The sequence below is a fragment of the Rhinoraja longicauda genome, chromosome 15, assembly GCF_053455715.1.
Source record: "Rhinoraja longicauda isolate Sanriku21f chromosome 15, sRhiLon1.1, whole genome shotgun sequence".
Taxonomy (NCBI): Eukaryota; Metazoa; Chordata; class Chondrichthyes; order Rajiformes; family Arhynchobatidae; genus Rhinoraja; species Rhinoraja longicauda.
In genome coordinates this window covers 7,973,983-7,989,911 of record NC_135967.1, presented here as the reverse complement: position 1 = coordinate 7,989,911, position 15,929 = coordinate 7,973,983, and the positions used below count along the sequence as shown (strand labels likewise).

At 41.3% G+C, this 15,929-nt stretch overlaps 1 protein-coding gene across 2 annotated transcripts in view; it reads right to left on the bottom strand.

Annotated features, from left to right (window-relative positions):
* Positions 1-4,345: 4,345 nt before the first annotated feature.
* LOC144600501 (transcription factor Dp-1-like) overlaps positions 4,346-15,929 on the bottom strand; it is a 43,414-nt gene continuing 31,830 nt past the window's right edge. For both annotated transcript variants that reach the window (XM_078412150.1, XM_078412151.1), the window contains exons 11-12: positions 8,092-8,176; positions 4,346-7,140 (exon numbers count right to left, since the gene is read on the bottom strand). In XM_078412150.1, coding sequence (XP_078268276.1) covers positions 6,960-7,140; positions 8,092-8,176 — 266 coding nt within the window. In that variant the 3' untranslated portion in view covers positions 4,346-6,959. The remainder of the gene's footprint in view (positions 7,141-8,091; positions 8,177-15,929) is intronic.

Genomic DNA, 15,929 nt, shown 5'->3' with positions numbered 1-15,929 from the left:
CTCGCTCACACCAGCCAATCTAAATTTGAGGCTGACTCATTAAAAAAAATGTAGTGTGACCAACCCTATATTTCCCATTTATTTTATATTTCCTTGCCTTGGTGCAAACGGTAAATGCACAATATTCACATTTGGCCGCATTAAATTTGTATTGTCACTTTTCTGCCCAACTTACCTCAGGAAATAAAAAGCTTCCTTACACGGAAACATTCCTACTTGATCAATTTTAAAAAAAATACTTTAGTTAGATGCTCTAGGGGCTATCGGAATCAAGGGATATGGGGAGAAGGCAGGCACAAGTTACTGATTGTGGATGATCAGCCATGATCACAATGAATGGCGGTGCTGGCTCGAAGGGCCAAATGGCCTCCTCCTGCACCTATTGTCTATGTTTCTATGTTTAATTCAAAATGCTGGCCCTAAATTTATCGAATGGAATCACTTCAATTATGTCTTGTAGGGCTTTGGCTGTCGCTTCTGGTCATCATTTGATTACCAAAACCTGAAAGGCATATTAGTTTCTATGCTCACATCCAATCCGCATTGCTTCTTTAGAAGAATCAATAGACAATAGGTGCAGGAGTGTGATCATGGCTGATCATTCTCAATCAGAACCCTGTTCCTGCCTTCTCCCCATACCCCTGACTCCGCTATCCTTAAGAGCTCTATTTAGCTCTCTCTTGAATGCATTCAGAGAATTGACCTCCACTGCCTTCTGAGGCAGAGAATTCCACAGATTCACAACTCTGACTGAAAAAGTTTTTCCTCATCTCCGTTCTAAATGGCCTACCCCTTATTCTTAAACTGTGGCCCCTTGTTCTGGACTCCCCCAACATTGGGAACATGTTTCCTGCCTCGAACGTGTTCAACCCCTTAATAATCTTATACGTTTCGATAAGATCTCCTCTCATCCTTCTAAATTCCAGTGTATACAAGCCTAGTCGCTCCAGTCTTTCAACATATGACAGTCCCGCCATTCCGGGAATTAACCTAGTAAACCTACGCTGCACGCCCTCAATAGCAAGAATATCCTTCCTCAAATTTGGAGACCAAAACTGCACAGTACTCCAGGTGCGGTCTCACTAGGGCCCTGTACAACTACAGAAGGACCTCTTTGCTCCTATACTCAACTCGTCTTGTTATGAAGGCCAACATTCCATTGGCTTTCTTCACTGCCTGCTGTACCTGCATGCTTCCTTTCAGTGACTGAATCAGAATAACCTTTATTGTCATCCAAAAAAACAAGTCTTTTGGCCGAAATTCCGTTACCCACCGTTATGTGCTATTATGAACTCAACCAAAAATTCCTTCTTACACCAAAGCCAAGAACATTGTAAAAAAAGTTCATATTAATGTAGTTATAAATTAAAACAATTGCAAATTTGATCCAATGTTCTTTAGAGATGTTGCATATTTGTAAGAAACTATTATTTTAAAAATAGCTTTATTAGTACTAGCATAACCTTGCTGAAAAGGGATGGCAAGTTATTTTCCACGTGAAGGATCATAACATTAAAACAAGATTGCAAGCCTATAAAACATTACATACACAAGAGACCAGTTGTCTGGCAAACAATACTAAAGACCATTTTTATGAACAAATTTCAATAAAAAAAGATTAGATTCAGTTATCAAAGTATTTCACATTATGGTGCTTTCATGAGCCTGAGGAGTGAAAATACTCATTCTTTTATCAGTGTACAATAATGCAAATTAATTCAGCCTCTATAATAAAAACAATTTGGTTTGCTGCTGTACAATGTTTCCTGAGGGTTTTTGACATTGTTCTTTGCTCCAGTCAATCATAAATGCAGAAGATAATAATAATAATAATAAGCATTTATTTTATATAGCGCCTTATCAGGTGCTCAAAGCGCTTTACAAAAACAATCAACATAAAAACAAACAGACAAACTATCCTAACGGAAAAGCGGCGAATAAACAACGCCAGCGTCCTCTCACGTCAGGGTCCGGCAGTAGACAACAAAAAGCACAGGACACACAGATACAATTTTTACACAAACAGCCATCACAGTGATTGCTCTAGGCATACCCTCACTGTGATGGAAGGCAAAGAAAAGTCTTATCTCCTCCTCATTCTTCTCCCGTGGTGCCACGAGGTGATCGAGGCTCCCAACTTTTTGAAGCCCCACCGGGCGATGGAAAGTCCCAGGGCCGAGCCGAGCAGGCCGATGAAGGTCCTGAGCCCCCACTGGGCGATGGAAAGTCCCAGGGCCGAGCCGAGCAGGCCGATGAAAGTCCTGAGCCCCCACTGGGCGATGGAAAGTCCCAGGGCCGAGCCGAGCAGGCCGATGAAAGTCCTGAGCCCCCACCGGGCAATGGAAAGTGCTGCGGCCGGGTCACGCAGGGCGATGAAGGGCCTGCGAGCGGGTCGATCGTACCTCGCGCTTCGGGGCGGTCGAAGCTGCTACGGCTGGAGCTCCCAAAAACCGGTCGCCAGCCAGGGACCTGCGAACTCCCGATGTTGCGGTCTGCAGGGCCCACGGCCGAAGCCTCCGAGATGGTAAGTCCAGGTCCTGCGACCGGAGTCTTCAAGGTCGATCCCAGCTGGAGGCCGCCGACTCCACGATGTTAGGCCGTAGCGCGAACGGAGATACGACACGGTAAAGGTCGCATCTCCGTTGAGGGATTAGAAAAAAGGTTTCCCCCAACCCCCCACATACACAGAGTTAAAAATAGAACAAAACGTACATTAAACGATGACAATAGACAAAAAAATAAAATAAAAATAAAATAAAATCAAAAGATGTTCAACAACCACCTGAATTTGAAGCCAATGTAACATCATTTTTGACAAACCTTGTGGAGAAAGACTGGGTCTGATCCAAGGTTTTACACTGTGTTACCAGTGGATGGGAATTAAGCTGGACCTAAACAGCCATGTTGTCCAAATGTCATTTAAAACCATATCAATAAAATAATTCTTTTGTTGCAGATTATTCCAAACACTTGGACTCACTCACTTAAATAATGGAGTATTCATTTGGCAACCAAAAGTGATATAAAGAATAAAAGATACCAAGAATATAGTCCAGGAATATTATGCTGGAGTAACTTTTGACACCAACTTGAAGCTTTGAAAGTCATTACGTTGCAAGCATATTGGAATGAATATAAAATTGCTAACTGAAATGAAAATGAAGAAATTATATACAGCTTTCAAAATATATTTTTTTAAACTGCCAGAGGAACTCAGCAGGTCTATGAAGTGAAATAGACAAGACAATATTTTTGGTCAGGATACTTTTTCAAATTAAAGAAGGGTCTCAATGGTAAGAAGTGTCTGTCCATTTCCCTGCCTAATCTGCTAAATTCCTCCAGCAGTCTCTCACATTAAACCATGCTTGTGAGATCATAGGAATGGGGAAGTTAATCACTGTCGTTGGGAGGCCACGAGTAAAACAAAAGCAAAAGTGAATAATGCACTTTATATGTAGCACTGGGAAAGGAGTCATTACAAATGAAGATTACAAGTGGTTGATACCACCGTCCATCATGGGTACTGACCTCTTCATCGGAGGGATCTTTAGGAGGCGCTACTACAAAAAGGCAGCCAGCATCATCAAGGATCCACACCACTCTGCCCATGCTTTCATTCCACCCCTGCCATCGGGAAGGTGGTATTGGAGTGTGAAAACCATGACTTCCAGGTTCAGAAACAGCTTCTTCCCAACAAGCAATGATACAAACACCAACTAAACTTTGAACTCGGTTGCAACCAAGGACTTTGTTTTGTTTTGCACAAAACAAGGTTTATTTATTTATTAATTGTTGATGTTTGTTTATTGCACCATTTATTGAATGCTGTGTTTACAAACCTGTTGTGCTGCTGCAAGGAATTTAATTGTTCCGTTTTGGTGCATACGACAATTAAATAAGACCCTTGACAAAGATGCCCATGTGAAATGAAAAATACTGCATCATAATATACCCAATTTCCATTTAACTTAATGGTGTACATTAGATCACTAATTATGACGTATCCCACAACACTCAAAACTCTTTTGAAAGAGAAAAAAACATGAATAGGACTGGAATTTAAATGAAACCGTTATTTCTCTTTCATCCATTATACCAAACAAGTTCATAGAAGACAAAAGCAGAGATGGCCAACATTGGCAGCCATTAAACTTGAAATGTTATTTGCACTTTTTCAAAAGTTACTATTTAAAATTAGTTTGCAAATGTATGGAAATTGTGATTAACAAACCTAGAGTAGACAGAAGTCTCAAGCTTTAAAAAAAAAAAAAATTGCATTTCTCAAAGTCAAATATAAGATTATGTTTTTATTTCAAGCTTATAAATTTTAATGATAGTCATGAAACTAAAAACAACATCCTCATTTGCAACAATGCAGACAGAATTATATGTTTGAATTACAGATTATACTGTAGAGATTAGATTTTGTCTCAACATTTACAATCTCTTCCCCCAACCCTCCTTTTGCAACCATACACAAAACTCTTTCGGACAGGGAAAGATCGCAAGTAACTACATTGTTTGTAAGGTGGAAAAAAGATGTTGTATCACTGAAGCACACTAACTATTCCAACAAAATATACACCTTCGGGATTTCATAAATTCGTTTTTTTAAATACTGTATTTTTTAATATTGTAGATTGCTTTGCTCTCAATGTGTTTTAGAGACTTGTCAGTCTTAAATAATTCCTATTCCAGTTATTGCCTTCTCAATATACTCAAGTTGGTCCACAAATAGACCTAGTGTTTATAGAAAATTCTGTGACCAAGTTTCTGTAAATGTACAAAAGTCCATAAAAAGCTGCTTCACGAAATTCCCTTAAAATCAATTAACGAATTGCATAGGGACTCAGTTGATCAGGTCTAGTTTGGGCCACTATTCCTATGTTTTATTCGATCCAAATACTCAATTCAAATCAAGGAGATGCACACATGGGTTCTCACACACATAAACACACAAACACATTTAAATTTCACTTTGATCGTGAAATGTCAGCTCTCTGATTTGAATGTGCTGCTTAGAGGACGAGGAGGTTCATCCATCCTGTACCATTCAGATGAGTGGCGTGTGAAGTGCATGTTGTATTGCCCCTAGTAGTAACAAAATAAACTTCTGGGAAAAAGAAATCAACTGAAGGTTTTGATACTAATCCCAATGAATGCAGAGATACTCATACTTTCAGGAGACCAAAACTTGATGGGTAAAACAAGCTTTGATAAACAAAACTAAAGATGAATATGCTTTTGCCCAAAGCATGTATAGCAAAAACAGTACCTCTGAGGGATTCTTCAATACTTGATTCTATTTTCTTTGTCTTTTATGAAAATATATCCAAGAAAATTCAAGCATAAAGCTGGACCTGCATGTCCTCATTTTTTCTTTCCAAACAGGCTTCTTAAACCTCCTGTAACCCAGAAATGGAACTGTTCCAAGTTCTCTCCTTTTTCAGCCAACATTCAATTAACAGGAAGTATGCTTCCACAAGGGAGGGGAAATGCCAGCTTTCCACAATTGAGGTCTTCAGTATCTGGAAGCATTTCAGCTTTAATGATAAAAAACAGTTCAACTCAAGTCACACAGATTGGGTCAATTGATTTTACATTAGTGAAAATCAATTTTAGGAAATTAGCCTTTATCTTTAGCCAACCTAAACTAGATCTGCACCCGACTTTCACCCCTTACCAGCCATGTTCCACCAGAAAGGTGGGGTACAGAACAAAAAAAAATCCAAATCAGATTATAATATATTAACAGGAAATAGACTTGAAAAGCATTTCATGTTCCCCTCTTTCCCCCACAGTAACATGCAACACTGAGAAAAGTGGTGCAAATACTCATATCCAATTTGAGAACCAGTCAGATGCATTAGTATTATAAATGTGCTGTGCCAGCAAAACAGTTTCAATCAAACTCCACAGGCAGCAAACCCAGAAAATATAATAGCAAACTTTACAATTTGTCGCAGAAAACACAACATTTGTATAGGCACCGCACAAAATGTTTTGACGTCTCACAGGCCATCAGGGAAGCCCTTTAAATTAAGAATGCATTTAATAAAAAACTGTTGATTCTGCAACAGGCTTTGTTCAGCATTTATTTGTAGGTGGTTACAAAGATAAGATGGGTAAAAAGATCTGCATCTGCTCAGTGAGTACACCACTATACTTATGTTTGAAAGGTGAAGTCAAGCTTTAAAAGTACTTCATACATTACTGCTGCTCCAGGAATATACTAAATAGAACTATATAGTGCACTATTTATTTGACCTAGTACCAGAAATTCTAAAACCAATCACAAGATTGCTTTTTACAACGTTTTCTGGCAGCAGCAAAAAGCCTTTAAAGTACAAGTAACACTTCAATTTATTTTCTGTACTGACATTTTTTTTTAATCCTCTTTCCTCTACTCCGAATTTCATTCAAAACATCAAGCTGAAAGGATGGAACATACTAATGACTCCGTCCACAACCGCTTTCAATGCCATCTAACAGGAGGCGAACTTGTAGGAGGGGAAATAACTATCTCCATTTCTTTCCTGTCTTCAGTGGGACATAGTTGCCATAAGGTGCTAAACCAGCAGCTCAGCCGAGAAAGAAAAACTACATGTAAACATCAGCACTAGGTAGCACTTTTGAAGCTAGATGTTACTGCAATATTGCTCCAAAATGTGACTGAACGACCAGTAGCTTTTATAGCTGCACTCGCTGCAGTAACAAGTCAACAGAGAAGCAAAAACTTCCTTCTTAAATTTTTCGACTGTTGTTGCATTCAGAAAAGTATCTCTACAATTCTGTTTTCAATGTTTCTTATGTTTAAATTAGGAGAGAATAGAATTAAGTTAAAACCCCTCACAAGTCAAAATAACAATTCTTAAAGTCTCTGCCTTAGAGACACTTCTTTCCAGAGATGCCATTTAAAGCAACAGAAAATAGGAATACATGGAGAATGGTCATTAAGTTCATTCATATTCCTCATCATCATCTTCGTCATCATCATCATCACCAATATACGACATAGGAGTCTCCATTCTGGGATCAGGACAGTGGGTACCATTGAAACTTCCTTGTGCTTGACTAGTCACTAAGGCCACTTCGGTATCAGTTGGTAAGGCTACTAATGCATCACTGGCACCAAATGCTCTGAAAGTAAAATAGTGAAATTTAAAAATAAATCCAATGCCTTTCAATGGTGCAAGATCATTCTGCACACAAAAACGTTTAAATCAAAATTAACTTGAAATAAGCAAAGTCTGTGCTTGTAACTGCCTGAAAGTAGGTGGTTGTACATCTGCACAACTGGTTTTCTCGTGATATTGGTTTATTATTTTCATGTTGATGACGATGTAGTGAAAAACTGTTTTGTGCATTATCCAGGCGAATCATATCACACACAAGTATAACAGATAGTGTCAGAGAGAAAATACAGTTTGCAGAATGTAGGGTTGCAGCCTCGGAGAAAGAGCAGATAAGTGCGACAAGGGAGAGTGGAGTATTCATAGTGGCAACAAAACAGATGTGAAAATGAAAACCTCAGATAACAAGCACAAATATGCACAAGAAAAAGATCAGACCGTGAATGAGGAAGGAATGAAAGGAAAGACAGGCATCAGTTTAGAAGCAAAGTATGGATTAAACTGTTAAAATAGTAACAATCACAACAAAGGATAAAAAATAAGAATCCATTGGATGACCAGAAAAAGTAATTATTTACAGGGATATGGCAGGACCAAATAGTGATGCTATTTTAAAGCAACACATTCATGTTTGAGTCTGCTGCAACCACCTTATTTAAAATCGCAACCCTCACTGAATATTTTCCCCATGTGTAGAAAGTTAATTCAAGTGGTTAATCGCATAATATTCAGTTGGAAGAGCAATCCAAGTTGATGCTCGGTCAACATCTTTTAGAATATTTGGAAAAGATTTTGTAGCACAAATTAGTTTGAATTCAATATTTAGCCTCTCAACATATTGTTTGGAAAAACAAACTGATAATCTACTATCTGAAATAGATAGGGAGTCTTCCCATTGGGGATGTGGGGGAGAGGAGAAAAACGGGGAAAGAGAAACAAGCGACAGCACTGGACTTACCTGCTAGATTGGAAGCTTGATGAAGATGCAGATGCTGCTACTGAACTCGGGTCTGAGCTAACATTTTGCACTCCTTTAGCCATTTCTGTAGTCAATGAAAATCAGGATCGTTAAATTTTATTAAATAATTGTAAAGCTATGTTAGTGCACTAATATACCAATGACAGCATGTTTCAAAGTAATATGGGAAATAAGGACGTATTCCAATTAAATCAGCATAATTATGCTCTTTTTTAAAATAAGATTCCTGTAACCCAAATTTTTTAGTTACTGTCACTAGGAGCACAGATTAAAGGTGTCATAAACTGGATTAGCAGAGAATTGAGGCATCAATGACAACCATTTTTGGAAATATTTGTAAGACTTATAAGACTTTGTAAGACTTGTTACAAAGTGATTGGTAGCAACTTGAAGTTACTTTCCTTCTACACTTTATGAAACGTGATCAAATCTAACAGACCAGAGCAACCTATAAATGAGACCAGACAATAAATAAATAAAATCAATGTAAATGAAAAAGAAATTCACAGCAAATCGATTTCCAGCAAAAAATTAATTGGAATTGAAGCTGGAGAAATACAAAGGAGGGAGAGGAATAGGTGGTTTAAGTGAGGAGCCTCATGCAAAGCAAAGTTGAACAAGGTGTCGCATTTGTATTGCAGATTCTAAACATATTTAAATCATTTGATTTCTCCAACTCTCCATAGGTTTGTTAATGATTTTTCTAATTTTATTTAAATATAGAACCGCTCCAATTCTGAGCACCTTCTGACAGTTCTAAAAATTATATATCAACATTGCAGCTGACCATCAGAGCTACAAATTTGACTCTTGTTCATGTTTTGACTCATTCTTCCTATGTCCACAATCAGTCCTTCTCATAGCTATCTCCCGTTGATAGACCCGTTTGCATAAGCAACGCAAAATTTGGATTGATGTCCAGATTGTGCTTACTACCATTGCTGGATCCATTAACTAGCATCAGTTCCTACCACTAATCAAAATCAAGGGATACACTTTTGAATAACTGAATCAACATGGATACAATATATACATAATACATTCATGTTTTATAGATAGGTATAGATAGGCGTCACTAGCAAGGTGGTAAATGTTTGTTATTCAGGAGAGGGTTAACCACATCAACCACTCTAGCTCATTTGTCAAAATGTACCAAAGAATCTTATTTTCACATTAACAGCTGACATGACCTTATTTGTAAAATATATAGCCCCACTTTAAGCCATTTGTGCTAATGATCTTCTACAATCCAACCTCATTCCTTATCTCACTGCCCCATCTTCATGCTCGTTTGCTTCAGCCATGCGCTCATGTCTCAAGAAATATCCTTTCTTGCAGCACAACTTGTAGAATTGTTCTCTCACACACACACCAGGCCCCGCTCAACTCATGCTGTCCGCATGGAGTTTGCACATTCTTCCTGCAACCATGTGGGTTTCCTCAACATAGCTTCTCTCTCATGTCCCAAGGACCCAATCACTGCCGCCCTGAAGTCAAGTCAAGTCAAGTAATTGACAACAGCTCAGCCTTCAACACCAACATCAAACAAACTCATCGCTGAACTCCTGGACTGAGAGCCTCCATCTGGCTTCTGAACTTCCTGACCGGTAGAACATACAAACTCCATACAGACAAGCACCCACAGTCAGGATCGAACCTGGCGCTGTAAGAAAGCAACTGTACCACTGTGCCACCAGGCCGCCCTATCTATATTGTCCGGAACTCTTTTTATGCAACAAAACTGAGAACTATATTCTGCACACTAGATTTTGCTTCACTCTACCTATGGTACTCTAGTTTGGCTTGATTGTATTCACGCATGGCATAATTTGATTTGATTGGATAGCATGAAAAAAGCTTTTCACTATGCCTCGGTACATGTGACAATCATAAACCTGAACTCGGACTCCCGGGGTTGTGCTCAGTCCATTATTCTGCCTTCTGTACACCCATGACTGCAGCACCAACACCACCTTTACGTTTGCTGATGGTACCACTGTTGATGGCTGGATCATCAACAACAACCATTAGATTGAGTACAGGAATAAATTCAAGATGTGTCATTGTGTCAGAACATTCACTAGCCTGTAAGGTTCAGCAAGATTGTTGATTATTGACCCAAGGAAGCAGGATTGGGATGAATCCAACACTGTTCTGATTAATGGAGCTGCTGTAGAGATGGTCGACAGCTTCAGGTTTCATGGTATGTAACACACTGAAGTGGCGATCAGGTTAGCAGTGTATTTACTTTAAGTGTCTGAGAAGATTTGGCATATCCACAAGTATTCCCTGAAACGTCTACTGATGTGCTATACAAAGTATTTTGATGGATGAAACCCAGTCTGTAACCCAACTGTTCGGCTCACGACCACTCGAACCTGCAGAAGGTGGCGTACACAGCCCAACGTTTCATAGGTTCATCACTTTTATCCTTGCAGTCCATTTTCATAGTGCGTTGCGTCAGGGAGAAGGGAAGTATCATCAATGGTACCTCCCACCCTGGCTATTCCATTTTCACTCTTCAACCTTCTGGGAGAAGATACAGGTGCTTGAAAGACCAGACATCCAGACTGAACAACAGCTTCTGCCCCACGGTTATAGACACACCTGCAGGCACCTGATCCAATCACCTCTCACACTCCTTTCTTGGAGGTGCCGCCAGGTACTTTCATCTCTCCCTCATTCAGTTATTTTGTGATTGTCCTTCAGCATTTGTTGTTTTACACGAGATTGCACTACGATGTTTGCACCACTTTTCATTAGATGCTATATTTATTGTTTACTCTATGAGCTTTAGGAAAACTAGGAATTTTATTGCCCCCTGGTGCACAAGACAAAAACAATCTGAGTTTGAAGATGCACAGGATGGTAGATGAATTGGCTACTATAAACATATCCTAGTATGCCAGTGGTAAAATCTGGAGAGTTATCATATCATATCATATCATATATATACAGCCGGAAACAGGCCTTTTCGGCCCTCCAAGTCCGTGCCGCCCAGCGATCCCCGTACATTAACACTATCCTACACCCACTAGGGCCAATTTTTACATTTACCCAGCCAATTAACCTACATACCTGTACGTCTTTGGAGTGTGGGAGGAAACCGAAGATCTCGGAGAAAACCCACGCAGGTCACGGGGAGAACGTACAAACTCCTTACAGTGCAGCACCCGTAGTCAGGATCGAACCTGAGTCTCCGGCGCTGCATTCGCTGTAAAGCAGCAACTCTACCGCTGCGCTACCGTGCCGCTGATAGAAATGTGGGGTGAAAGAAATAGAATGTGCTTGGTCAGCACAGATTTGGTAGGCCAAAGACCCGTTTCCTCACTGTATGACTATAACAATCAATGATGCACGAAGAAAAAGAAAGTGCTGGAGTAACAGTAACTTTAACAGTACTTTAACGTTACTGTTAACAGTAACAGTAACAAGGCGGCACGGTGGTGCAACGGTAGAGTTGCTGCCTTACAGCGAATGCAGCGCCGGAGACTCAGGTTCGATCCTGACTACGGGCGCCATCTGTACGGAGTTTGTACGTTCTCCCCGTGATCTCTGAGATCTTCGGTTTCCTCCCACACTCCAAAGACGTACAGGTTTGTAGGTTACTGGGTAAATGTAAAAATTGTCCCTAGTGTGTGTAAGATAGTGTTAATGTGCGAGGATCGCTGGGCGGCGCGGACTCGGTGGGCCGAATGGCCTGTTTCCACGCTGTATCCCAAAATCAAAATCTAAAACTAAGGAACCTGGGAGAGAGGAGGGACAGGACAAACCCTGGCAAGCAATAGGTGGATACAGGTGGGGGTATGATAGGTATATGGTCACACAAAGGCACAGGAGCTTCAGGAGAGACAGGGGTGAGGGAAAAAGAGGAGGGGGGGTTGCTTTGTTGGTTAAGGAGGATGTCACAGCTGTGTTCAGAGGTGACATTACGGATGGTTCGTCTAGTGAGGCTATAGGGGTGGAGCTGAGGAACCAGAAAGGGATGATCACCTTGTTGGAGGTGTACTACAGACCCCCGAATAGTCAATGGGAATTTGAAGAACAAATGTGCCGGGAGATTGCGGACAGTTGCAGGTCAAATAAGGTTGTTGTGGTAGGGGATTTTAACTTTCCCAATATAGATTGGCAAAATCATAGTGTGAAGGGTTCGGATGAAGTGCAATTCCTCAGAAGTGTTCAGGAGAGTTTTCTTAAGCAGTATGTGGAGGCCCCCACACGAGAGAGGGCAACGCAGGATCTAGTATTGGGAAATTGGGAATGGCAACAATGAAGCGTGAATGGAAGAGCCTTTTGGGACCAGTGACCACATTTCCATTAGGTTTAAGATAGTTATGGATAGGGATGGATATGTTAAAATGCTCCGTGTTAAAATGCTCAACTGGGGTAAGGCCACTTTGAGGGTTCGAGAGAAGGTCTCGCTCAAGTTGACTGGAGCAGGTTATTAGAGGGGAAAGGAACATTAGACAAGTTGGATGTTTTTAAAAGTGTACTGAAGAAAGCTCAGGATGTGTACATCCCCGTTAGAGTGAAGGGCAAAGCAGGCAAGTAAGCTTGGCTGACGAGGGAAATTGAGACGTTAGTCAAAAACAAGAAGGATGCATAGGACAGGTATAGGCAGCTGGGATCGTGCAACCCTGAAGGAGTTTTGGGAACTAAGGAGTCAACTAAAAAAGGAAATCAGAGGGCAAAAAGGGGCCAGGAGATGGTTCTGGCGGGTAGCATTAAGGACGATCCCAAAAGGTTTTATAAACACATAAGAGGGAAAAGGGTAACTAGAGAGAGTGGGACTTCTCAGGAATCCTGAGTGGAGCCACAGAGATGGGCAAAGTCATAAATGAGTATTTTTCCTCTGTATTTACCGAGGAGAAAGACAGTAGGATGGGGGAAATTGGAGCAGTCACTGGAAGTGTCTTGAGAGCAGTCAGGGTCACTGTCGAAGTACTGAAGGTAGACAAATCTCCAGGGCCTGATCTGATATATCCGACAACATTGTGGGAAACTAGAGAGGAAATTGGTTGAAATTTACGAGTCGTCCTTAAATACAGGAGAGGTGCCGGAAGATTGGAGGGTGGCAAATGTTGTACCTCTTTTCAAGAAGGACTGCAGGGAAAATGCTGGGAACTATAGGTTGGTGAGCTTAACATCTGTAGTTGGTAAGTTACTGGAGATTATTCTGAGGGATAGGTTATACAGACATTCAGACGGCCAAGGGCTGATTAGGGATAGTCAGCATGGTTTTGTACATGGGAGGTTGTGTCTCACAAATCCGATTGATTTTTTTTGTAGACGTGACCAAAAAGGTTGATGAGGGCAGAGCTGCAGATGTTGTGTACAAGGACTTCAGTAAGGCGTTCGACAAGGTTCCGCATGGTAGGTTGCTCTGGAAGGTTCGATCGCATGGGATCCAAGGAGAGATAGCTGGATGGATGGCAAATTGGCTCCATGGCAGGAAGCAGAAGGTAATGGTGGAAGGTTGCTTCTCAGACTGGATGCTGGTGACTAGTGGTGTGCCTCAGGATTCAGTGCCCGTTAATGTTTGTCATCTACATCAATGATTTGGATGAGAACACACAGGGAAAGATTAGCAGGTTCGCTGATGATACAAAAGTTAATGATTTTGTACGATCGCAGCAGGATTGGGATCGATTGGCCAGGTGGGCTGAGGAATGGTTGACGGAATTTAATAGAGAAGTGTGAGGTGTTGCATTTTGGGACGTCAAACAAGGGCAGGACTGACACAGTAAATGATAGGCCTCTGGGTAGTGTTTTAGAGCAGAGGGATCTAGGTCTACAGGTGCATGGTTCGTTGAAGGTCGGGTCGCAGGTAGATAAGGTGGTCAAAAAGGCTTTAGGCACTTTAGCCTTCATCACTCATAGAAGTTGGGAGGTCATGTTGCAGTTGTATAAGACGTTGGCGAGACCACATTTAGAATACTGTGTTCAGTTCTGGGCACCATGTTATAGGAAATATATTATCAAGCTTGAAAGGGTTCAGAAAAGATTTACGAGGGTGTTGCCAGGACTAGAGGGCGTGAGCTATATGAAGAGGTTGAGTAGGCTGGGTCTCTATTCCATGGAGCGCAGGAAGGATGAGGAGGGATCTTATAGAGGTATACAAAATCATGAGAGGAATAGATCGGGTAGATGCACAGAGTCTTTTGCCTAGAGTAGCAGAATCGAGGACCAGAGGACATAGGTTCAAGGGGAAGAGGAACAGATTTAATAGGAATCTGAGGGGTAACTTTTTCACACAAAGGGTGGAGGGTGTATGGAACAAGCTGCCAGAGGAGGTAGTTGAGGCTGGGTCTATCCCATCGTTTAAGAAACAGTTAAGACAGGTACATGGGTAGCACAGGTTTGGAGGGATATGGATCAAACACAGGCAAGTGGGACTAGTGCAGCTGGGACATTGTTGGCCGGTGTGGGCGAGTTGGGCTGAAGGGTCTGTTCCCACACTGTATCAATCTATGACTCTAAAAGACAAAAGGTTTGAGATAAGGATGCAAAGTGTGTGAATTGTGAAGCCACTGGAATATAGGTGGAAGGGGAAGAATGAGTGTGAGTCAAGGTGGGGCACAGGGCGAAGGGAAGGAAGTGTTGGATATATGTGAAAAATCGTGGAATCAATCTTCAACTATATTTGGGCATAACACTTGCCTCCATTTTCCATTCCTACACTTACTGAAAGAGATGCGAATCCTTCCTCCAAATTCTCACCCAGCATTCGAGCTGTGTGAGATATTTTCTCTTTAGCTAAATGTCAGCAAAAATACACTATCTTTTGTTCTCATCACACATCTTCTATACAGATGGCAACAATCTCGACTCCTCAAGCTATATCCACAAGCCATTTGCAGAAACGATTCACAGAAATGTTGCCTGCGCTGGATGGCCTGACTTGAGAGATCGGTTTGGCTGGCACTGCTTTCCCTGGAGAAAATAAGGTTAAAAGGTGACCTTATGCAAGTTTATTAAACTACTATGAAGGACATAGATAGCCTGTCTTTTTCTCCAGGATAGGCATGCCTATAATTAGAGGGCACAGTATTAAGGTGAGAGGGGGGGGAAAAAAAGGAAATCTGAGGTGCAAGTTTTTAAAACAGTGTGTGGTGGATAAACTGCCAGAGGAGATGGTACAATAAAAATGTTTTTAAAGCATTGGACAGGAACAGGAATAGGAAAGGTTTAGAGGAATATATGGGCCAAACACATGTGAGATCAGAGTGGATAGGCATCTTGGCCAGCATGGATGAGTTGGGCAGAAGTGCCTGTTTCCATGTTGCATGAATCTTAAAAAGTGTATCTTAAGTGTATCACACAATGCTGTTATTTGGAGGAAAGTGGAAAATGCAGAAAAAATGAGGCACTGTTCCTCCAGTTTGCATTTGATATTAGGAGCTTGCAATGTGGCCTGCATAACATTGGTGAAACCAAGCACAGATTAGGTGAATGCTTTGCAGAGCACCTGCAGTCTGACCGTCATGGGCACCAGGACCTAGCTCCCAGTTGCTAGCCATTTAAATCCCCCTCCCCATTGCTACACTAACCTATCTGTCCATGACCTCCTCCATGTCCAGTAAAAGACCAAATGCACACCAGAGGAACAGCACCTGTTATTCTTCCTTGGTAGTCGTCAAATAGGTGGCAAGAATATGAACTTCTCTAGTTTCAGATAACCTGCTCTCCCTCACACCAAATCCTCCCATTTATACCTTCTTTCACCCCGTCTCATCAAACCTGTTCCCTAATATCCTCATCTGCCCATCATCCACACACTCCTCCCAGGAGCCATACCTCCAGTGTTTCCCTCTGCC